Source organism: Entelurus aequoreus, linkage group LG14 (assembly GCF_033978785.1).
Source record: "Entelurus aequoreus isolate RoL-2023_Sb linkage group LG14, RoL_Eaeq_v1.1, whole genome shotgun sequence".
In the NCBI taxonomy this organism is placed as follows: domain Eukaryota; kingdom Metazoa; phylum Chordata; class Actinopteri; order Syngnathiformes; family Syngnathidae; genus Entelurus; species Entelurus aequoreus.
In genome coordinates this window covers 58,568,506-58,593,017 of record NC_084744.1, presented here as the reverse complement: position 1 = coordinate 58,593,017, position 24,512 = coordinate 58,568,506, and the positions used below count along the sequence as shown (strand labels likewise).

General features: G+C 38.0%; 2 protein-coding genes across 2 annotated transcripts in view; one reads left to right on the top strand and one right to left on the bottom strand.

The window, feature by feature from the left end:
- LOC133665129 (RING finger protein 212B-like) overlaps positions 1 to 24,512 on the top strand; it is a 43,577-nt gene that overhangs the window by 5,181 nt on the left and 13,884 nt on the right. Inside the window, exons 2-12 of the mRNA XM_062070354.1 lie at positions 1,996 to 2,107; positions 2,174 to 2,226; positions 8,936 to 9,010; positions 9,145 to 9,251; positions 9,312 to 9,414; positions 9,482 to 9,510; positions 9,584 to 9,624; positions 11,521 to 11,545; positions 11,627 to 11,693; positions 13,705 to 13,762; positions 16,843 to 16,873. Of these exons, the coding sequence (XP_061926338.1) occupies positions 2,008 to 2,107; positions 2,174 to 2,226; positions 8,936 to 9,010; positions 9,145 to 9,251; positions 9,312 to 9,414; positions 9,482 to 9,510; positions 9,584 to 9,624; positions 11,521 to 11,545; positions 11,627 to 11,693; positions 13,705 to 13,762; positions 16,843 to 16,873 (689 nt within the window). The 5' untranslated portion in view covers positions 1,996 to 2,007. The remainder of the gene's footprint in view (positions 1 to 1,995; positions 2,108 to 2,173; positions 2,227 to 8,935; positions 9,011 to 9,144; positions 9,252 to 9,311; positions 9,415 to 9,481; positions 9,511 to 9,583; positions 9,625 to 11,520; positions 11,546 to 11,626; positions 11,694 to 13,704; positions 13,763 to 16,842; positions 16,874 to 24,512) is intronic.
- Positions 17,559 to 22,070, bottom strand: homeza (homeobox and leucine zipper encoding a). Its single transcript, XM_062070351.1, has 3 exons — positions 21,580 to 22,070; positions 20,472 to 20,557; positions 17,559 to 20,128 (listed from the first exon to the last, which is right to left on the bottom strand). The coding sequence occupies exon 3, from the start codon at positions 20,099 to 20,101 to the stop codon at positions 18,164 to 18,166; it is 1,938 nt and encodes a 645-aa protein (XP_061926335.1). The 5' UTR covers positions 20,102 to 20,128; positions 20,472 to 20,557; positions 21,580 to 22,070; the 3' UTR covers positions 17,559 to 18,163.

Genomic DNA, 24,512 nt, shown 5'->3' with positions numbered 1-24,512 from the left:
AGCTACAGCTGCATGAACAACATGCGACAAATCATTTCAAACCACAATAAAGCAATTGAAAAGGAGCCGCCCACCACCAGGCAGAACGACTCCAAAACCGACAAAAGCTGTAACTGCCGCAAGAAACCTGATTGCCCTCTCAACGGGGGGTGCTTACAATCATCAGTTGTTTACCAAGCAAAGGTAATACGCAAGGACATTAACACATCCGACACATACGTAGGATTAACTGAGGGAGAATTCAAAACCAGATGGAACAATCACAAGGCTTCTTTCAGATGCAAAAGCCTGCGGAACACTACAGAACTCAGCAAACACATTTGGAATCTCAAAGACAATAATGTTGAATATTCAATAACATGGCAAATTCTTGCATCCAGCACACCTTACAACAGTGGTAACAAAAGATGCAACCTATGCTTAAAAGAGAAACTGTTTATCATATACCGTCCAGAGTTGTCATCCCTCAACAAACGCAGCGAAATTGTATCAGCATGCCGTCACAGAAGGAAACACCTCCTAGGCAACACATGAGCCAATCACCACGCCCCCACGCCTGCCTGTACCCACCCGCTCTGTGCCCTATATAAACCATGGTATGTGAATGCTTCCATTAAAATCTCCTGAGGATTGAGGAAAAACCCTCATGAAACAGGCCTGTAGAGATGAAATAGTCTTGTGATTTTTTTCCCACACATACATATTACGCTCTACCACGGTATCGAGCACTATTTTTTGGATATTTTTTGGATAATCTAATTAAGACATATATGTGTGTATATATATATGTATATATATATATATATATGTATATATATATGTGTGTGTATATATATATGTGTATATATATATATATATATATATATATATATATATATATAATGTGTGTGTGTGTGTGTGTGTATATATATATATTAGGGCTGCAACTAACGATTAATTTGATAATCGATTAATCTGTCGATTATTACTTCGATTAATAATCGGATAAAAGAGACAAACTACATTTCTATCCTTTCCAGTATTTTATTGAAAAAAAACAGCATACTGGCACCATACTTATTTTGATTATTGTTTCGCAGCTGTTTGTACATGTTGCAGTTTATAAATAAAGGTTTATAAAAAAATTAAAAATAATTTTTTTTAAGAAAAAAAATAAAAAAAATAAAATTGCCTCTGCGCATGCGCATAGCATAGATCCAACGAATCGATGACTAAATTAATCGCCAACTATTTTTATAATCGATTTTAATCGATTTAATCGATTAGTTGTTGCAGCCCTAATATATATATATGTGTATGTTTGTGTGTATATGCGTGTATATATGTGTATATATACAAGTATATACATGTGTATATATATGTATTCATATGTGTATATATGTGTAGGACAATTATCCTCAAAATACAATCATTTGAATCTTCTAGTACAGGGGTGTCCAAAGTGTGGCCCCGGGGCCCTTTGTGGCCCACAGCCAATTTTTTAACGGCCAATCACGGCCTAAAAAAATACTATTACAGGAAAAAAAAACATTACAAAGAGGAATAAAACGGCATACAGGTGAAATGTAACAGAAAAAAGTTGCAATGTTGACTCTGATAAAACAAAACTTTTTTTTCTTTGAAGCTGTTGTCATTTAAAAAAAGCAATAAATCAAAATCATGTTCTTTTGAATTGTTGACCTAAAGAAGGCTCCAACTACTTCACATCCAATATTCCACTTTGAAATATTTTTGGGGAAAATATCGCAAATTCAGTTTTTGCCATAAAAAAAAAAAAAGTTTCTATGTTTAAAAAACGGCATAAACGAACATAATAAAAACTTATAATTGATGGATGGATTTGTAGTCGATCAAGAGATTTAAACATTGAAAGTAAAATACAAATAATTTAAGACTTTTATGAGTGGGGCACAGAGTCTGAATGTGTTCTTCTTCCTAGTTAGAGGAAATAATGGAGGAGCACTGCCATAAACTAAATGTTGTGTGTGACTACAGGAAGGCGCACCAATGGAGTGGTTCCATTGTAACCGCTGTTTCACCAAGACAGGATCCAAGTTTGCAGTGGCCAGCTGTGGCCACATTTGCTGTGAAGCTTGCATCAAATCTAGTAAGGCTCGCTCGCTTTGATAAATGTCTGAAGTGTTCATGCCTTGACTCTGTGACTCGCCCTCAGAGCAGTGCGTCATATGTGGAACCAGCTGCAGTTATCTGCCCATCACGGATCAGGTCGGTGATCTTTTCCTCTTTGAGTCATTCCTTGTTGACTCCATCACCAGTGGAAAGAATGCAGTTTGCGCAACTTGCGGTGGAAATTTTAGGGCACAGGAGTCCAACTCAAGGCCCGCAAAATCCATTTGTGTGGCCCCGGAGAGCGTGGAAATAATATGTGTAAATAAAATACCATAACTTTTCTTTTTCTTTATTTTTTCTTTATATTTTTTTAAATTAATCCAACAAAACAATACACAACAATACCATAATAATGCAATCCAATTCCAAAACCAAACCCGACCCAGCAACATTCAGAATCGCAATAAACAGAGCAATTGAGAGGACACACAAACATGACACAGAACAATCTAAAAGTATTGAAACAAAAATGAATATTATCAACAACAGTATCAATTAGGGCTGGGCGATATGGCCTTTTATAAAAATCTCGTTATTTTTTAGGCCATGTCACCATACACGATATATATCTCGATATACAATGTTGACATTTATAGGTATATTTAGATAAACACGGCAGCTTAGACGCGGAGTTCAATCATGAAATGCAACCTCACCCGAGCAAAAACGATGCATATTTATCCTGGTAGAGTCTTGATACCTATGTCCTTGACCCGGCCACACAAATAAATTGTAGACCTCCATGCGTCTCCAAGTTTCCATCTGTTTTGTCGTGTAACCTGTAACCTGTTTTGAAAAAGTTTCATTATATTAATAATAACATAAATACACTGTATTTATGTTATTCACATATGAATAATGCTGTATAATAGACTGTATTTATATTATTCACATGTGAATTATGCTGTACAATAGACTGTATTTATATTATTCACATGTGAATTATGCTGTACAATAGACTGTATTTATATTATTCACATGTGAATAATGCTGTACAATAGACTGTATTTATATTATTCACATGTGAATAATGCTGTATAATAGACTGTATTTATATTATTCACATGTGAATAATGCTGTATAATACACTGTATTTATATTATTAACATGTGAATAATGCTGTATAATAGACTGTATTTATATTATTCACATGTGAATAATGCTGTACAATAGACTGTATTTATATTATTCACATGTGAATAATGCTGTACAATAGACTGTATTTATATTATTCACATGTGAATAATGCTGTATAATACACTGTATTTATATTATTCACATGTGAATAATGCTGTATAATAGACTGTATTTATATTATTCACATGTGAATAATGCTGTACAATAGACTGTATTTATATTATTCACATGTGAATAATGCTGTACAATAGACTGTATTTATATTATTCACATGTGCATAATGCTGTACAATAGACTGTATTTATATTATTTACATGTGAATAATGCTGTATAATAGACTGTATTTAAATGATTCACATGTGAATAATGCTGTATAATAGACTGTATTTATATTATTCACATGTGAATAATGCTGTATAATAGACTGTATTTATATTATTCACATGTGAATAATGCTGTACAATAGACTGTATTAATATTATTCACATGTGAATAATGCTGTATAATAGACTATTCACAAGTGAATAATGCTGTATAATAGACTGTATTTATATTATTTACATGTGAATAATGCTGTATAATAGACTGTATTTATATTATTCACATGTGAATAGTCCTGTATAATAGACTATTCACATGTGAATAATGCTGTGTAATAGACTGTATTTATATTATTCACATGTAAAAAATACCTAAGTGTTTATTGTTTATTGTGAGCGAACTGTGGTGCTGAATTTCCCCCAGGGATCAATAAAGTACTTTCTATTCTATTCTATACCAAATAACACTTTGTGAGTATCGTGTTGAATCGATTTCGAATTGAATCGTCACCCCGAGAATTGGAATCGGATCGTTGGGTGCCCAAATATCCACACCTCTATTTTTCAGTATATTCAGCGAGCGGTTCAAAGGGTAGCCCCAGGGGCTATTTGTAGAATGTGGCTGTTTTCCAATCAGGGCCCGTGGAACATTGTGAAAATAATATAAACAATAAACCTAGGGAAAATTGAAAAAGGGCTGGAATGTTGATACTAATAACAAATAAAAACACAAATATTAGTCTTAAAATATACAGTATATTTAAATTATCTTATTCTATTGCAAATGGCATGATGACGTCACAACAGCGCTGTAAGTTCAAGAGATGGAAAATAAAACATTCCCTCTCACTTATCATAGCCGCTGATTTCTTGCAGACAAGGAACAAGGAAGTGTGTGTCTTCCTTTTTGGCTGATGATATCAAGTAACAACACGCTTCGCTGCATTAGTTGTTTTTATTCAGTTGAAACGCTGGTTCAGTTCCTGTTTTTCTGTCCTGCCCGGGACTCCCTAACCTGTGTCGCGCACCTTGAGAGACGAGCGCGCTAGCTACCAAGTTAAAAGCCCAAACTATGAACCCGGTGGCCAGCACTGCTCTTAAAGTTGTCAGGGAGCGAGAGTTACCAATGTACACACAATGTACACGGGCCTCCGTTTTCAACTGCAAAAGTTAAATATCTTTTTTGTCATATTCCTAGTCAGCTGGTTATAAATGCCCAGCTGTCAACATACTGTAATATGTCATTTTTTAAAATTATTTATTTATTATTCATTTATGGTTTTTCTGCAGTGACTGTGCCAGAGGTGGACATGCATTCTACTGAGGTGGCAAATTATGATGCGTTCAGTGTATCGCAGCACCAAGCAAACAATCTGAAAATTCCCCGTCATATCAATTCCTAGATATGGTCGAAATTATTTAAAGGCCTGCTGAAATGATTTTTTTAAATTTAAACGGGAATAGCAGATCCATTCTATGTGTCATACTTGATCATTTCGCGATATTGCCATATTTTTGCTGAAAGGATTTAGTAGAGAAAATCGACGATAAAGTTCGCAACTTTTGCTCGCTGATAAAAAAAAGCCTTGCCTGTACCGGAAGTAGCGTGACGTCACAGGAGCTAGGATTCCTCACAATTCCCCATTGTTTACAATGGAGCGAGAGAGATTCGGACCGAGAAAGTGATGATTACCCCATTAATTTGAGCGAGGATGAAAGATTCGTAGATGAGGAACGTTACAGTGAATGACTTGAGAGGCAGCGATGGACGTATCTTTTTTCGCTCTGACCGTAACTTAGGTACAAGCTGGCTCATTGGATTCCACACTCTCCTTTTTCTATTGTAGATCACAGATTTGTATTTTAAACCACCTGGGATACTATATCCTCTTGAAAATGAGAGTCGAGAACGCGAAATGGACATTCAGTGCCTTTTATCTCCACGACAATACATCGGCGAAATGCTTTAGCTACGAGCTAACGTGATAGCATCTTGCTTTAACTGCATATAGAAACAAAAGAAATAAACCCCTGACTGGAAGTATAGATAGAAAATCAACAATACTATTAAACCGTGGACATGTAAATACACGGTTAATGCTTTCCAGGCTGGCGAAGGTTAACAATGCTGTGCTAACGACGCCATTGAAGCTAACTTAGCAACCGGACTGCACAGAGCTATGCTAAAAACATTAGCTCTCCACCTACGCCAGCCAGCCCTCATTTGCTCATCAACACCCGTGCTCACCTGCGTTCCAGCGATCGGCAGAAGGACGAAGGACTTCACCCGATGCGTTTGGCGCCCCGGAGACGTAGGAAGTCAAGGTGAAGTCGGCGGCTAGCGCGGTTAGCGCGGCTAGCGCGGCTAGCGCGGCTAGCGCGGCTAGCGCTCCAACAAAGTCCTCCTGGTTGTGTTGCTGTAGTCCGCTGCTAATACACTGATCCCACCTACAACTGTCTTCTTTGCAGCCTTCATTGTTCATTAAAAAAATTGCAAAAGATGTCCAGAATACTGTGGAATTATGAAATGAAAACAGAGCTTTTTGTATAGGATTCTACGGGGTACCATAACTTCCGTTACTCGGACATCGTCACGCGCATACGTCATCATACCGCGATGTTTCAGCCGGATATTTCCCAGGAATTTTAAAATGTCACTTTATAAGTTAACCCGGCCGTATTGGCATGTGTTGCAATGTTAAGATTTCATCATTGATATATAAACTATCAGACTGCGTGGTCGGTAGTAGTGGCTTTCAGTAGGCCTTTAAAGCGCACTACGCAACATAAACGCAACATTATTAATATTACTACTACGGATAATTTTAACAAAAACTCCTCAAAACAGCCCACTACCTATAAAATGGGCTTTTTAAACATAAAATCATTGTCTCCCAAAACGTTATTAGTTAATTAGGTCATTAGAGACAACAATCTTAACGTCATTGGTCTCAGCGAAACCTGGCTCAAACCAGACAATTTTTTTGCGCTGAATGAGGCATCTCCTCCTAACTATACGAATGCGCATATTGCCCGTCTCCAAACATATTGCTGGGTATTGTGGCCAAACAGCTCAATTTTTGTTTCATCTGACCACTGAACTTTCCTCCAGAAGGTTTTATCTTTGTCCGTGTGATGTCAAATGAAACAAAAATTGAGCTGTTTGGCCACAATACCCAGCAATATATAAACAAATAAGAGTTGTAGAAATGATTGGAAACTCAATACAGCCATGACATTATGTTCTTTACAAGTGTATGTAAACTTTTGACCACTACTGTATATAGATTTTTCAAAGGAAAAAAAAGCCTGCATGTCAGTCTTTGTTATTGTTAGGGGTGCATGATAAATATCGGACAGATAATTATCGTGCCGACATGAGGAATTATGACGTAACACAGATGATCCGAAAAAATAGCCGTTTAAACCCCCCCCCCCAAAAAAAAAACGCACCAATGAGGCGAGATTGTACTCATTGGCTGGGCCGGTAAAACGATATCAATATATATCGCGATAGACACATAATCGATATCAATATTAAATGTGTTCGATAAAACATTCAATATATATTTATATTTTTTGGTCCGAAGAAAAAACAGAAATGATGAAGCAAGGGCATAAAGTCTCTCGTGCTCTGGGATCAAGAAACAGCAGGAAAACAAAATAATAATATTTACAGATAAATCAATTAAATAAAGAAAAAATAAATAATGATAAATTAATAATAATAATAATCAGAAATTAAAAAAAAGAATATAAACAGATAGTAAATAATAATAAATAAAAAACTTCAGAAATAAATATATATATATATATATATACACACATATAGGGAGTAATCTTTTTTTTATTTTTTTTAATAGTTTTTTAGACAGTACAATTACTAATTCGAGAAATTAAAATCACGCTTATGGGGTGTGACATAATTTACCCAGTTTTCCCAGTAAGAAGTAAATTTCTCCAATTTATATTTAATAAAATCAGTTATCCTCTCCATTGTATATATGCCCATTGTGATTTCCATCCTTTGCTTCAAACTTGGGCTCTCCTGGAATATCCATTTCCTAGTAATGTTTTTTTTTACAGGATATTCATAAAGGGTTTATCTTTTTTCAGCCAATCCTGAGGTACATGTCCGAAAATCAGAGTCTTACTTTCAAGGGGTATTTCACATTTGAAAATATCCTATAGATCTCGGTGTGTCTCTTTCCAATAATCCTTTATGGCGGAGCAGTCCCAGAAAACATGCTAGTGGTTTGCATTTTAAGTTTCCACAATTTCTCCAACAGACAGGGGTGTTATCATAGTGACACTTCCGAGAAGGTGTAACAAAAACAATCTGATCAAACTTTTCCAGCCAAACTCCCTCCACTTAGGTGAGCTGGTACAAGTCCAGTGTTTCCCACACATTCATTTATTTGTGGCGGCCCGCCACGAAAGAATTACGTCCGCCACAAATAAAAAATTATTTATTTTTTTAAATAATTTATTTATTTATTTATTTATTTATTTTTTTGTCCTGTCCAGCTTCTCAGGCAAATCATATAGTTGATGTAGATGCCCATATAGGCTGTTCAGATTTACTTTACAAAAGAGAAGTGTAGGATACTTCTCTTGTTGCCTTATTTGTATTTGACCACTACTGTTTTCTGTTTATTTGTTACTGACTGTGGCAGGACACCTCTGCCTCTGTTTCACTTTATGTTGCTGGTAAATAATATGGTTGTAGTAGTAGGCTAAAGTTAAATTATTTAGTATGCACTAATTAAAGGGGCAGAGCTTTAAGAGACATTTTAGCTTTTATATTTTATAAGATATATTTTTTGTAAGAACCACAATTAATAAATATATTTCAGTGAATAACTTATTGTTCAAATCTGTATATAAATATGTACATAAAGTGTTGTAATTATATTGTAAAATGGATGGATGGATGGATGGAAGGACGTTTAAAACAAAACTGTTATTATTAATTAGTAAGTATACATTTTTTTAGCCTTTTAGAGAAAATCATATCATTGTAGTAAATTATGCAATTTACTCGATGATGTCATGGTGATTGACCACGCCCATAGCCACGCCCCCACCGCCACAGGTATTTTGGCAGTTTATGGGAAACACTGAAGTCCATTGATATTTCCATAATATTGTCCCATTCTTCCTCAGATATAGTTATCCCTCCTTCTTTCTCCCATTTTGTTTTAATATATGAAGTTGAATATGACTTCATACTCAACAGACTCCTATACAAGCATGAAACAATTCTATCAGAAGTTTCTGAATTGTAGGCTTTTGTAAACAGTTCAATCAAACATATGCTTGTCTTTGTGATATCTTCCTTGTTTTAGATGAAGCCACATGAAAAAGTGTTTTTCAGCGATCCCGTGACACACTTTCAATCACGGCTTAACAGCATAACCAAGGTTTGTTTTCCTTCGACGGCTGTCTTTATTTGAATTAAGTCTGCCATACCAAATGGTACTTGACGGTGTCAGCAAGTCCTGGAACAATAGCCAACAGTCAAGGTCTAAAACAAAAGTTATTCCCACTTCCTCAGATTGCAAATTTTCAGCGGACACAATCGGAGAGAGCCACGGCGTACTACAAGCACAAGTCAATGGAACTGGAGAATCGCCTTAAAGAAGTCACTCAGGAGACTTACAGGTGATTTTAGTTCTTCAAAAGAAGACACCATCCGTGATTATGACGCCGCTCTTCCCGAAGGCAACTGGCCGAGATGAAAATGGAGAACGGCAATTTAAAAATGCAAAACATGGAGCTGAGAAGAGAGATGGAGGAGTTGAAAAAACCTCTGTCGCAGAGGAGGGTAAGTGTTCCAAGACTCAATAAAAGATGTCACATTGTTGAGTCTTCACCCTGGGTGCTCTCCTTAGGTTTCTCCGGGACAATTTCACACAAGCGGGTGAGAACAATTCTTCCAAAAAAAGACTTTTATTAAGGATGTGCGACAAAATCAAATGTTGTCTCTTCCACAGTGTTCAAAGGGTGACTCTCCCTGTGGCCATCACTCCTCCAGGTAATATTATTCAATTTGTTATATGTTATATTGCCACTGTTACTCCCCCTTACCTCTTAATCAAGGCTCAAGTTGTTCGGTTTTCTCCCACAGACATTTAATTCAGCCACGCCTTCTTCTCGTTAACAACGATGCCAAAATAATGTCGTCAGAACTAATAAATAAGAGGTGGAGATGGAGATGTTAATATTTGCTTACATGTCCCTTGGCAAGTTTCACTGCAATAAGGCACTTTTGGTAGCCATCCACAAGCTTCTGCTTGAATTTTTGACCACTCCTCTTGACAAAATTGGTGCAGTTCAGCTAAATGTGTTGGTTGTCTGACATGGACTTGTTTCTTCAGCATTGTCCACACGTTTAAGTCAGGCCATTCTAAAACCTTAAGTCTAGCCTGATTTAGCCATTCCTTCTGACATCACATGGACAAAGATAAGACCTTCTGGAGGAAAGTTCTGTGGTCAGATGAAACAAAAATGGAGCTGTTTGGCCACAATACCCAGCAATAAGTCAAAAATATTAAAGTTTGGTGATTTGGTAAAATTGCAAACAGCTAAAAGGATGTACAAAGCAATATATAACCTGCTACCAAAGAATGTACAACAATTCTTCTCAACTAAAGAGGAGAAATATAACCTTAGAGGAAAAAATAATTTAAAGCATTTATATGCACGTACAACACTTAAAACTTTTAGCATATCAGTATGTGGAATCAAATTATGGAATAGATTAAGTAAAGAAGTTAAAAATTGTACTGATATGATCCAGTTTAAGAGGTTGTTCAAAATAATAGTGCTTACAAAGTACAAAGAAGAAGAATTATGAGAAATACTTCTAACATTATTAAAAATAAGATATTCTTCATCTCAGTATGTTAATAATGACTGAATTAATTAATTACATATTATAAAACTGTTGTGTACACTAATTCATAGATGTTATTTTATTATATAAAAAGGTCAGTAAATGATTCTATATCATTGTAAACGCTTTGAAGTGGGAAAGGGGTAGGAGTAAATAAGCTTTGCTTCTTGCTACTCCTTTTCGGGCATGATGTAAAATGAAATGATATGAAATTGTGTGACGTATTAAGATGTAAGTGTGTTCATGTTCGAAATAAACTAAAGAAAGAAAAGAAAGGATATGTTTGGAGGAGAAAAGGTGAGGCCTTTAATCCCAGGAACACCATGTCTACCGTCAAGCATGGTGGTGGTAGTATTATGCTCTGGGCCTGTTTTGCCGCCAATGGAACTGGTGCTTTACAGAGAGTAAATGGGACAATGAAATAGGAGGATTACCTCCAAATTCTTCAGGACAAGCTAAAATCATCAGCCCGGAGGTTGGGTCTTGGGCGCAGTTGGGTGTTCCAACAGGACAATGACCCCAAACACACGTCAAAAGTGGTAAAGGAATGGCTAAATCAGGCTAGAATGAAGGTTTCAGAATGGCCTTCCCAAAGTCCTGACTTAAACATGTGGACAATGCTGAAGAAACAAGTCCATGTCAGAAAATCAACAAATTTAGCTGAACTGCACCGATGTTGTCAAGAGGAGTGGTCAAAAATTCAAGCAGAAGCTTGTGGATGGCTACCAAAAGCGCCTTATTGCAGTGAAACTTGCCAAGGGACATGTAAGCAAATATTAACATTGCTGTATGTATACTTTTGACCAAGTCACATTTTCAGTAGACCCATAATAAATTCATAAAATAACCAAACTTCATGAATGTTTTTTGTGACCAATCAACTCGGTCACAAAAAAATAAGAGTTGTAGAAATGATTGGAAACTCAACACAGCCATGACATTATGTTCTTTACAAGTGTATGTAAACTTTTGACCACGACTGTATGTGTAATTATTTTACAAATACTGATCTTTAATCATTTTGTCTCTCACCAGTTAACACAGATTACAGAAGTGGGAGGTATGTTCTCGTGGACTTTCTCCACATCCTACAAAAAGGCTGCACAGCATCTTGTAATTCATCATTTTGTCTGGGTTTCAGTCAATTCGGTTCAGCACAGTCCAGAGAGTGGATCAGAGACAGAGGCGTTGGTCTTTCTGCTCGCAGTGTAAGTTTTTGGATGATTGTGGATGGTTTTCGATACATTTATAACTGTACTCAAGTTTATTCGAGCCTATTTGTTTTAAACTTTTAAAACATGGTTATTTTCAATAGTGGTTGCTTGCACTTTTAGTTAGTTTAGTTCAGTGGTTCTTAACCTTGTTGGAGGTACCGAACCCCACCAGTTTCATATGCGCATTCACCGAACCCTTCCTTAGTGAAAAATTAAATGTTATTTTTTTTCAAATTCAAGACAAAGTTATATGTTTTTGGTAACATTTTAGTTACCAAAAAGAAACAAAGACTTAATTTAGAGTTTTTTGGACACTAGGGGAACATATTCTAAGTAACAAAGACTTACTTTAGAGTTTTTTGGACACAAGGGGAACATATTCTAAGTAGCAAAGACTTAATTTAGAGTTTTTTGGACACTAGGGGAACATATTCTAAGTAACAAAGACTTAATTTAGAGTTTTTTGGACACTAGGGGAACATATTCTAAGTAACAAAGACTCAATTTAGAGTTTTTTGGACACTAGGGGAACATATTCTAAGTAACAAAGACTCAATTTAGAGTTTTTTGGACACTAGGGGAACATATTTTAAGTAAAGACTTAATTTAGAGTTTTTTGGACACTAAGGGAACATATTCTAAGTAACAAAGACTTAATTTAGAGTTTTTTGGACACTAGGGGAACATATTCTAAGTAACAAAGACTTAATTTAGAGTTTTTTGGACACTAGGGGAACATATTCTAAGTAACAAAGACTCAATTTAGAGTTTTTTGGACACTAGGGGAACATATTCTAAGTAACAAAGACTCAATTTAGAGTTTTTTGGACACTAGGGGAACATATTCTAAGTAAAGACTTAATTTAGAGTTTTTTGGACACTAAGGGAACATATTCTAAGTAACAAAGACTTAATTTAGAGTTTTTTGGACACAAAGGGAACATATTCTAAGTAACAAATACTTAATTTAGAGTGTTTTGGACACTAGGGGAACATATTATAAGTAACAAAGACTTAATTTAGAGTTATTTGGACACTAGGGGAACATATTCTAAGTAACAAAGACTTAATTTAGAGTTTTTTGGACACTAGAGGAACATTCTAAGTAACAAAGACTTAATTTAAAGTTTTTTGGACACTAGGGGAACATATTCTAAGTAACAAAGACTTAATTTAGAGTTTTTTGGACACTAGGGGAACATATTCTAAGTAACAAAGACTTACTTTAGTGTTATTTGGTTAGGGTTAGAGGGTTAGGGTTATAATAAGGCCATGCCAAATAAGGCATTAATAAGTACTTAATAATGACTAGTTAAGAGCCAATATGTTACTAATTTGCATGTTAATAAGCAACTAATTAATGGTGAATATGTTCTCCATACTAAAGTGTTACCATGTTTTTTTTTTACTGGTGCACAAAATGAAGCGTGCATGAACATCACCTTGTTCAAACAACAAAACCAACACAGTGCATAAACTCACAACAAATTACACACCTGCAAATCAGTCTGACTTCTGCTGTTCCCGTATCCGTAACACGCCGATAGGGAGAAGTTTGTATTTACATGATGAGCCGGGTGTATTTTGACCTCCGCCGAACCCCTGAGCCCGACTCACCGAACCCCTTGGGTTGGATCGAACCCAGGTTAAGAACCACTGGTTTAGTTGGTTCATTGTGAACTACTGTTAGTTAGCAAATTAATAAAGGGATGAATAATTTTAAAAGCAACTGTACACTAAATTAGTATTTTTGCATAAGAAGGAGTAGTGGTCATGCTATCTAAATAGAAAGCGAAGATATTACCTTCCTCCCCACCACATTTCATTGAATAAAAACAGGACAAAAGTCTGTGTTACATACATTGTGTAATAGTTATTTAGGGGGTGGTGCATGATTGTCACTCCTAATTATTCCAACTTTTTTTTTTAAATTAAGAGATATGGCTACATTTTGGGGGAAATAAGTAATAAATGATTTTATTACCGTATTTGTGTTTTTTCTCAGACGCCACAATCAGCACCTTCTCGTTTTAGCCTCAGCTCTCTGCTCCAACATGGACACAGTAAGTAAAATATATATATACACACACACGTATATTTATAATGTATATATATTTATAATACGTACAGTACAGGCCAAAACTTTGGACACGCCTTCTCCTCATTTAATGCGTTTTCTTTATTTTCATGACTATTTACATTGGCACAAAAAAGGTGAAATAACTGTAAACATGTTTTATATTCTAGTTTCTTCAAAATAGCCACCCTCTGCTCTGATTACTGCTCTGCACACTCTTGGCATTCTTTTGATGAGCTTCAAGCACACCTGTGAAGTGAAAACAATTTCAGGTGACTACCTCTTGAAGCTCATCGAGAGAATGCCAAGAGTGTGCGAAAAAGTAATCAAAGGGTGGCTATTTTGAAGGAACTAGAACAGGGGTGCCCACACTATTCAGCAGGCGAGCTACTTTTTAAATGACTGAGTTGAAGGGATCTACCTCATTCATATATATCAGGGGTCACCAACGCGGTGCCCGCGGGCACCAGGTAGCCCGTAAGGACCAGATGAGTAGCCCGCTGGCCTGTTCTAAAAATAGCTGAAATAGCAGCACTTACCAGTGAGCTGCCTCTATTTTTTAAATGTTATTTATTTACTAGCAAGCTGGTCTCGCTTTGCCCGACATTTTTAATTCTAAGAGAGACAAAACTCAAATAGAATTTGAAAATCCAAGAAAATATTTTAAAGACTTGGTCTTCACTTGTTTAAATAAATTCATTAATTGTTTTACTTTGCTTCTTATAACTTTCAGAAAGACAATTTTAGAGAAAAAATACAACCTTAGGATTTTTAAACACATATACCTTTTTACCTTTTAAATTCCTTCCTCTTTTTTCCTGACAATTTAAATCAATGTTCAAGTAAATTTATTTTTTTATTGTAAAGAATAATAAATACATTTTAATTTAATTCTTCATTTTAGTTTCTGTTTTTTCGACGAAGAATATTTGTGAAATATTTCTTCAAACTTATGATTAAAATTCAAAAAAATTATTCTGGCAAATCTAGAAAATCTGTAGAATCAAATTTGAATCTTATTTCAAAGTCTTTTGAATTTCTTTTAAAATTTTTGTTCTGGAAAATCTAGAAGAAATAATTATTTGTCTTTGTTAGAAATATGGCTTGGTCCAATTTGTTATATATTCTAACAAAGTGCAGATTGGATTTTAACCTATTTAAAACATGTCATCAAAATTCTAAAATTAATCTTAATCAGGAAAAATGACTAATGATGTTCCATAAATTATTTTTTTGTATTTTTTTAAAAAGATTCGAATTAGCTAGTTTTTCTCTTCTTTTTTTCGGATGAATTTTGAAATTTAAAGAGTCGAAATTGAAGATAAACTATGTTTCAAAATTTAATTGTCATTTTTTTCGTGTTTTCTCCTCTTTTAAACCATTCAATTAAGTGTGAATATCATTAATTATTAATAATAACAGAGTTAAAGGTAAATTGAGCAAATTGGCTATTTCTGGCAATTTATTTAAATGTGTATCAAACTGGTAGCCCTTCGCATTAATCAGTACCCAAGAAGTAGCTCTTGGTTTCAAAAAGGTTGGTGACCCCTGATATATATAATTTATATTTATTTATTTATGAAAGAGAGGTTTTTGTTAAGAAGTTAAAAGGTGTTTAATGATAATACAAGCATGTTTAACACATATAGATTAATTTATTTCCTGAAGACAAGAATATAGGTTGGTGTATTACCTGATTGTGATGACTTGCATTGATTGGAATCAGACAGTGGTGCTGACAACGTCCACATTTTTTAATGGAGGAGAAAAAAAGTCCTCCTTTCTGTCCAATACCACATGGAAGTGGTTGCTTTTTGGCATCTTATTTGTCCAGCTTCCATACTCCTTTTTATACACTTTACAAGAAATACATTGGCGGCAAACTCCGTGGCTTGCGGGCTTGTGCACGCCAGCTTTCTGACACTCTTATTTTGTTAGCGCAGGCAGGATAGAGCAGCGCTTTTATTGTGAAGACAGGAACTATGTGGTCAGTCTTTAGGCTTTCGACAGGAGGTATGGTTGAAATAAAAACTGTTTCTCGCCTCCCTGACGGTCTTTTTTTCCTTCACACTGAGCTGGCTGGCAGCAGCCAGCGTCATCTCACAAGACCCTCGGGTGCCGTGAATGTCAATCAAGTGACGAAAGTGACGTCATAGTTTAGATTTCTGATCGCTCATTTTTAGGATTATTTTTTCTATGCCTAGTTGGCGATCGACTGACACACCCTCCGCCATCGACCGGTAGCTCGCGATCGACGTGATGGGCACCCCTGAATTAGAATATAAAACATGTTTTCAGTTATTTCACCTTTTTTAAGTACATGTGTTCAGTCATAGTTTTGATGCTTTCAGTGACAATCTACAATGTAAATAGTCATGAAATTAAAGAAAACACATTGAATGAGAAGGTGTGCCCAAACTTTTGCCCTGTACTGTACATATATATATATATATATATACATACACTACCGTTCAAAAGTTTGGGGTCACATTGAAATGTCCTTATTTTTGAAGGAAAAGCACTGTACTTTTCAATGAAGATAACTTTAAACTAGTCTTAACTTTAAAGAAATACACTCTTTACATTGCTAATGTGGTAAATGACTATTCTAGCTGCAAATGTCTGCTTTTTGGTGCAATATCTACATAGGTGTATAGAGGCCCATTTCCAGCAACTATCACTCCAGTGTTCTAATGGTACAATGTGTTTGCTCATTGGCTCAGAAGGCTAATTGATGATTAGAAAACCCTTGTGCAATCATGTTCACACATCTGAAAACACTTTAGCTCGTTACAGAAGCTACAAAACTGACCTTCCTTTGAGCAGATTGAGTTTCTGGAGCATCACATTTGTGGGGTCAATTAAACGCTCAAAATGGCCAGAAAAAGAGAACTTTCATCTGGAACTCGACCGTCTATTCTTGTTCTTAGAAATGAAGGCTATTCCACAAAATTGTTTGGGTGACCCCAAACTTTTGAACGGTAGTGTGTATATATATATATATATACACACACACCCACACACACACACAGATACTGTATAATATGCCCTTTTCTGTTTTTACAGGGACACCAAGTTCTCTCAGTCCGCCTTCAAGGTGAGAAATGTAACCTTAGTGAAACTGGCTTTAATTCTGCAGACACACCAAATGTCAGTGACTGTGTTTAGTGTTTTAAAAGACGGCAATGAAGTATTTGTGAGCTACTAAACTGAACGAGGGTATGCATGTGTTTCACTTCACTTGTTTTCTGTTGAGTTATTCATCAGTCATACAATACCACTGCTCTTCGGTCTCATCATGGTGTTCCTTTTCATTCGGTAAGAGACATACAAACAATGCACTGCCAGGACCTTTTAAAAGTCATTGTGATATAAAAAATATTTTTGGTTCCATGCACATGAGACTGAAAAACTGAACCAGTACAGACATTTGGACCTCTATTTCATTATTTCTATGAATTGGACTCATGTTTGAATCCCTTTTGTAATATTTTCTTACTCACCTTTAAACTACCGGTAAACTAGTTTTTGGATTACGTTACATCTTACTCAAACGGTATCTGGACCGGCTCCTCGTCAGTTATTTAAAATGCACACAAAGGCCTTATAGAGTACCGTTAGGACACAGCGTGTTTAAAGAATCAATGAGTGCAATGAGTTACAGTATCAGTATTGTACGACGCTCTCTCGGCACAGTAAAACGGGACAAGTGTGTGAATGTGAAGTGTTTCAACAGAACGGCTACAAGAATCAAGGGACAAATTCAGGGAACATATTACAAATTGAAAGAAAAAGTTTGAAATGTTTTAATCTAAACCTGTATAAGTTAGCAAACAACAGCAGGTTTAAAAAGGACAGTGTTTGTACATGAAATTGTTGGACTTATCAAACATAATCGCAGCAGGCTCCAAATCCAAAGTGCAAGATGTCAAATTAAAAAGGGAAAATGTCCAGTGTGCATTCTTTGTAAGAATAATGTTTTATAAAGGAATGATTACACAAAGTCATCAGAAAATCTTGTCAGCAGTCTCATCCGCTGTAATCGGTACCAAAAGAACCACCACTTTAAATTGCTGCTACAAATAGCTAGTCTGCAGTTTATACAGTATTCAACTAAAAAGGATACAAAATATATCAAACCAGTGTACAAGTTTCTGTCCTATTTACATTTACACGGGCTGCAAAAATCTTCAGTTTCAAATATATTAGGATAAACAGAAAATGAAGTAAAAACACATACCGCAAACCTTCATTTGGGTGTGTACTTGGAAGACTAAATGTTACAATCATGCTTCTAATAAAGCAATATAAACCAAGCCACAACTAAGCTTGCTGGTAGAAATGGCATGACGATTATTACAAAAATGTCAGTATGCTCGCATTGCTTTTAATCTGTAACAACGGGTTTTTGGCCAGTCTCCACGACCTGAGCTGAAAACCAATCTCGCACCTGCTGGTAGCTCATTTTTGACTTATTGCATAGAGTGTCGAGATCTTTTTCATTGAGTGGGCCAGTTGTGAGGAAATAGTTAACCAACGGCTGGACATTTGGGAAATCCGCAGAGGTTCCGTTTGCTTGAGATTTACGTTTGCGGCTACCCCCAACCCGCGATGATGTTCCAGAGCCGTTAGTTAAGGCAGCGCTACTTTGCTGGGCAGCGAGTTCTGCCAAGAACTTGTCACGGACGCCCTTGACCCATCGGAGCTGGCCGTTTTTAACTGCATAACGTGTGTCCCCGAACCACTGGATAACGTCGGCTCGAGGTAAACCTGTAATCTTAACAAGTTCTGTGTATTCTTCGCTCTTGGGCCATTGGCAGAGCAAGAAGTGCTCCTTTAATAAAGCCAACTGCTCCTTGGTCTTTCTTGGTCTGCCAGCGGTTGTCCGAGAAGCAGATGTAGATGCTACTGACTGGGGTTGGTTATTGCCTGTGGCTGAATGGGCTGACTTCTTTGATGTACTGATGCCGTTTGGGGGCTGTTTGTATGGTGATGCCGTAAGCGGTGGTGTTCCAGAGGGGGAGGGGGAGGCAGACGATTTGACTACTTCAGGCGGTTCCTGTGCAGGAGTACCTTGGTCAGGCTTGCTGGGCTTAGTCAGCTGTAGAGGTTCTTCTTCACTCTGTTCCCCGTCTTTGAGACTGTCTCCGTCACCGGAAAGATCTTCTACCGTTTCATATCCCTCTGCCTCAAGATCTCTTTCCCCAAATGCCTCAAGGCTGTTAGACAAGAAGGTCTGAAAAAAGTGTGAACTACTCCCCACATTGCTTCGAGCTGCCTCCTGGCCCTTCGCGGCATTCAACTGACGACCCTTTTGTGTCGTAAGTGGAATAGGTTCACTTTGTTGCTCCTGTTTACCCCCTCCAGCTGTGAGGTTAGAAAAGCTCTGGGCTGCTGCTAGGCTTCCTCGCCCGACTCTTAGCTGGTAACGGCTGTCGCTGAACCATTTGCGGATGTCGTTGCGGCTCAAGCCGGTCTCTTCCTGCAAACGTCTGAGCTCTACTTCTGCAGGCCAGTTCTCTCTCAAAAAGCTTTTGCGAAGTGCGGCAAGCTGAGGCTTAGACTTTTTGTAGCGCCCGTGGCGATGTTGTTGGCGTGACGACACGGAAAGGTCTAAAGAGACCTCAGCAGCAGCACTTGATGGTGTGTCACTCGGTGGGCGGTAGAAGTAGGAATCCTGAGGAGGCGGTAGTGTGGAGACGAAACACGGGGATGTGGATTTGGTTGGTTTATAAGAATCTGGTGATTCACATTTTGGTTTATTCTTCTGTGGAGTCAAAGTGGGCGGGACCTCCTCTACTTCGGAATCTTTATCCACAATGACTTTGGCTTCCTCTGTTTTAGTGGAGTCATCCGAAGAATATGGCACCGACAGTTTCTGACGTGTCTCCTCTATTTCCTCCGATGACCAGCTGATGCCATATTTGATTCTCTGTACCATGAACCAAACCTTTACTTTGTCCAAAGGCAAAGAACACACCCTCGCTAGAGTATTAACCTCGAGCGACGACGGGTAAGGAAACAAGTTAAAGGCTTGGACCAGTTCTGGGATGGAATCAAGTTCACTTGTTTGATCAGAGTGTGTCCACACCAGTTTGAGTTCCTCTGACACAAGGGGCAAGCACACAACAGAGTTGTGGTTAGTGGTGAAACTGGTCGCCGAGCCCGAGTTGCCTTCAGATGAATTGGAAGAATGGTGCAAATCCTTAAGAGCGTGTTTATCTTCTGGCTTGACTTCGCCAGCGGCCTTTGTCTTTTTGGCATGCAAGAATTTCCTGGCGCCAAATATTCCAGCGTTGCCATTTTGTTCTTCATAAGTCGCCATCGGGGTGATCGAATTAGGGTCTTAGACCTGGAAGGAAAAATATATATTTTCAGCTTGTTTTGAAAAAGGTCACACTAACAAATACATATGCTAATGTCTTTAGAAGTTTCAGTTCGCCCTCATTGTTGAAGTCAGTTATCGGACAGCTGTTTCCCTTCCCCCCCTACTTTGAACTCCTTATTCTGAACTCCCACTGCAACGAGTCGTATACCCCGGTCCAGACTGGGTTCCCCTCCCCCCAAAGTGTGGTGGTGGCTGACTTTTGTTTTGTGTGAGCGGGGAGGGGGGGCGGACTGGTCGCAAAGGGTGGGAGCATGGAGAATGAACATCCATGAGAGAGAAAAAAAACCCTCACGGTTTACGTTCTCACCCTTTTCTTGTCTGGCTTTGTTCCACTTCCACAAGTCTTCAAAGATAAACGGAGCCACTTCACGTCGACAACACACGGCCGTGAATCTGCGAACGGAAAGAAAATAGATTGGGTGAATTTGCATAACACAAACATCTCTGCTATGTTTTATGATGTTAAGCAACAGTTAAGGCAACTTCTTGAGACAACTTGTATCACGGGTTATTTGGGACCTATAATAGTGTAAAATAATGATAAATAAACTATGTAGCCTTTTAAGAGTAAAACATTTCAATGGAAAAGGGAGAAAATAGTGTGTTAGGTGGCTTCGGCTAGGCATGAAATTAAAACCAGGGGAGACAGGGGCCTTCTCTGTGGTCGGCCCTAAGCTCTGGAACACTCTGCCCCTCCATGTTCGAACCGCTCCCAAAGTGGAGTGCTTTAAGTCTCGTCTTAAGACCCACTTTTATTCTCTGGCCGTTTAACACTCCGCGAGTTGCGTGGTGTTCTGTGTTTTTAAATTTTCCCCCCTCCGTGTTCCAACCGCTCCCCCAGTGGAGTGCTTTAAGTCTCGTCTTAAGACCCACTTTTATCCTCTGGCTTTTAACACTACGTAAGTTCATTCATTGTTTTAATTGGGTTTATCCTTTAAAATGATCATATTTATTTTTACACTGGTTTTATATTTATGTATTTTGTTTTTTATCCAGTGGAGCGAAAGATAGTATTTGAATCTTGTTGTGAATACTTTTGTGCAGCACTTTGGAAACGTTGTTGTTTAAAATGTGCTGTATAAATAAAGGATGAAAATGTGTAGCCACAGCATGAGCCAACTCCTAATACCACAACATTCGTCATTGGTGACCTATTGGAACAAATGGCGGTGATGTAATACTTTACCCGCCCTAGTTTTTTTAGTTGTATCTCAACATCGGCGTGGATTTCCTTTCATATCGTCTTTTTTGTGGGTATAAACCGAGGGAAAAAAGTTGGTACTAGCGCCAGTAACAATGGTAAGTAATGGTGCCTCTACCCCCTTTATGGCGTACTAAGTAAAACGCTTCAGTGCACTTTAGCGCCACGCTCCTTTTTTTTTTTTTTTTTTTCAAAAATCCAAAAATAAACTCACCGAAAATGCCGAAAACGATTCCAAAGATGATCGCGATCGAACAAGAAGCAGGAATCCCCCAGTTTCAGTTTCGGTGTAGGCGGCGTCCAAATGGCCGAAGTTTAGCGGAAGACCGAGGACACAATGCCCGTCCGTCTGTCGGCTTGACCCTCGGCTTGTTCCACCGAGCACCTCCAAGGATTACCGGACAACCAAACGCCGTAAACCCGGACTTCTCGTCGAGTCGTCCACCCCGCTTTAAAAAAAAACCAACCCAAAACAAATCCTTTCAACGCCGACCGAGAGGTGTGTAGTTCCGCCGCAATGCCTGCTCGGGTCCGCGCTGGCTTTTGTTCTGCTGAGAAGTGTTTCCACTGTCCGGCCACATCGAGGCGAGGCGGAGCTGCAACACCAGGAAGCCCAGCGAGGCCCAACTGACTGTCACGGCCTCAGCGGGGTGGGTGTGCCAGTCGGCCGGGGAAGGCTTCACATTGGTGGGAGGAGGCGCCTGTACAACAAATCCGGGGCAGTGGGTTAAAAAAAAAAAAAAAATACTAAAAAAAAAAAAAAAAAAAAGGCCAGCCACACTGCTCTGCCCCATCACATGTAGGCCACGATATCTGAAAATAATAATCAACATACTACCAGAAACAAATTGTATGTCTTACTTTCAAATGTAGTGGAAAGTGGGTATTGATTTTACTTAACTGCAGAGAGGACTGGGCATTAATAATATAAAGAAGGATGAAGCGCTGGCTGTCCAAAGTCGGGACGTCGCTGCGCTGCTGACCTGTCTCCGCTCGGGATGGTCTCCTGCTGGCCCCACTATGGACTGGACTCTCACTATTATGTTAGATCCACTATGGACTGGACTCTCACAATATTATGCTAGATCCACTATGGACTGGACTCTCTCACTATTATGTTAGATCCACTATGGACTGGACTCTCGCTATTATGTTAGATCCACTATGGACTGGACTCTCACACTATTATGTTAGATCCACTATGGACTGGACTCTCACTATTATGTTAGATCCACTATGGACTGGACTCTCACAATATTATGTTAGATCCACTATGGACTGGACTTTCACTATTATGTTAGATCCACTATGGACTGGACTCTCACAATATTATGCTATATCCACTATGGACTGGACTCTCACTATTATGTTAGATCCACTATGGACTGGACTCTCACTATTATGTTAGATCCATTATGGACTGGACTCTCACTATTATGTTAGATCCACTATGGACTGGACTCTCACTATTATGTTAGATCCACTATGGACTGGACTCTCACACTATTATGTTAGATCCACTATGGACTGGACTCTCACTATTATGTTAGATCCACTATGGACTGGACTCTCACAATATTATGCTAGATCCACTATGGACTGGATTCTCGCTATTATGTTAGATCCACTATGGACTGGACTCTCACTATTATGTTAGATCCACTATGGACTGGACTCTCACACTATTATGTTAGATCCACTATGGACTGGACTCTCACTATTATGTTAGATCCACTATTGACTGGACTCTCTCACTATTATGTTAGATCCACTATAGACTGGACTCTCTCACTATTATGTTAGATCCACTATGGACTGGACTCTCGCTATTATGTTAGATCCACTATGGACTGGACTCTCACACTATTATGTTAGATCCACTATGGACTGGACTCTCACTATTATGTTAGATCCACTATGGACTGGACTCTCACAATATTATGTTAGATCCACTATGGACTGGACTTTCACTATTATGTTAGATCCACTATGGACTGGACTCTCACAATATTATGCTATATCCACTATGGACTGGACTCTCACTATTATGTTAGATCCACTATGGACTGGACTCTCACAATATTATGCTATATCCACTATGGACTGGACTCTCACTATTATGTTAGATCCACTATGGACTGGACTCTCACTATTATGTTAGATCCACTATGGACTGGACTCTCACTATTATGTTAGATCCACTATGGACTGGACTCTCACACTATTATGTTAGATCCACTATGGACTGGACTCTCACACTATTATGTTAGATCCACTATGGACTGGACTCTCACTATTATGTTAGATCCACTATAGACTGGACTCTCTCACTATTATGTTAGATCCACTATGGACTGGACTCTCGCTATTATGTTAGATCTACTATGGACTGGACTCTCACACTATTATGTTAGATCCACTATGGACTGGACTCTCACAATATTATGTTAGATCCACTATGGACTGGACTCTCACTATTATGTTAGATCCACTATGGACTGGACTCCCACAATATTATGCTATATCCACTATGGACTGGACTCTCACTATTATGTTAGATCCACTATGGACTGGACTCTCACAATATTATGCTATATCCACTATGGACTGGACTCTCACTATTATGTTAGATCCACTATGGACTGGACTCTCACTATTATGTTAGATCCACTATGGACTGGACTCTCACACTATTATGTTAGATCCACTATGGACTGGACTCTCACACTATTATGTTAGATCCACTATGGACTGGACTCTCACACTATTATGTTAGATCCACTATGGACTGGACTCTCACTATTATGTTAGATCCACTATAGACTGGACTCTCTCACTATTATGTTAGATCCACTATGGACTGGACTCTCGCTATTATGTTAGATCTACTATGGACTGGACTCTCACACTATTATGTTAGATCCACTATGGACTGGACTCTCACTATTATGTTAGATCCACTATGGACTGGACTCTCACTATTATGTTAGATCCACTATGGACTGGACTCTCACTATTATGTTAGATCCACTACGGACTGGACTCTCACTATTATGTTAGATCCACTACGGACTGGACTCTCACTATTATGTTAGATCCACTATGGACTGGACTCTCACTATTATGTTAGATCCACTATGGACTGGA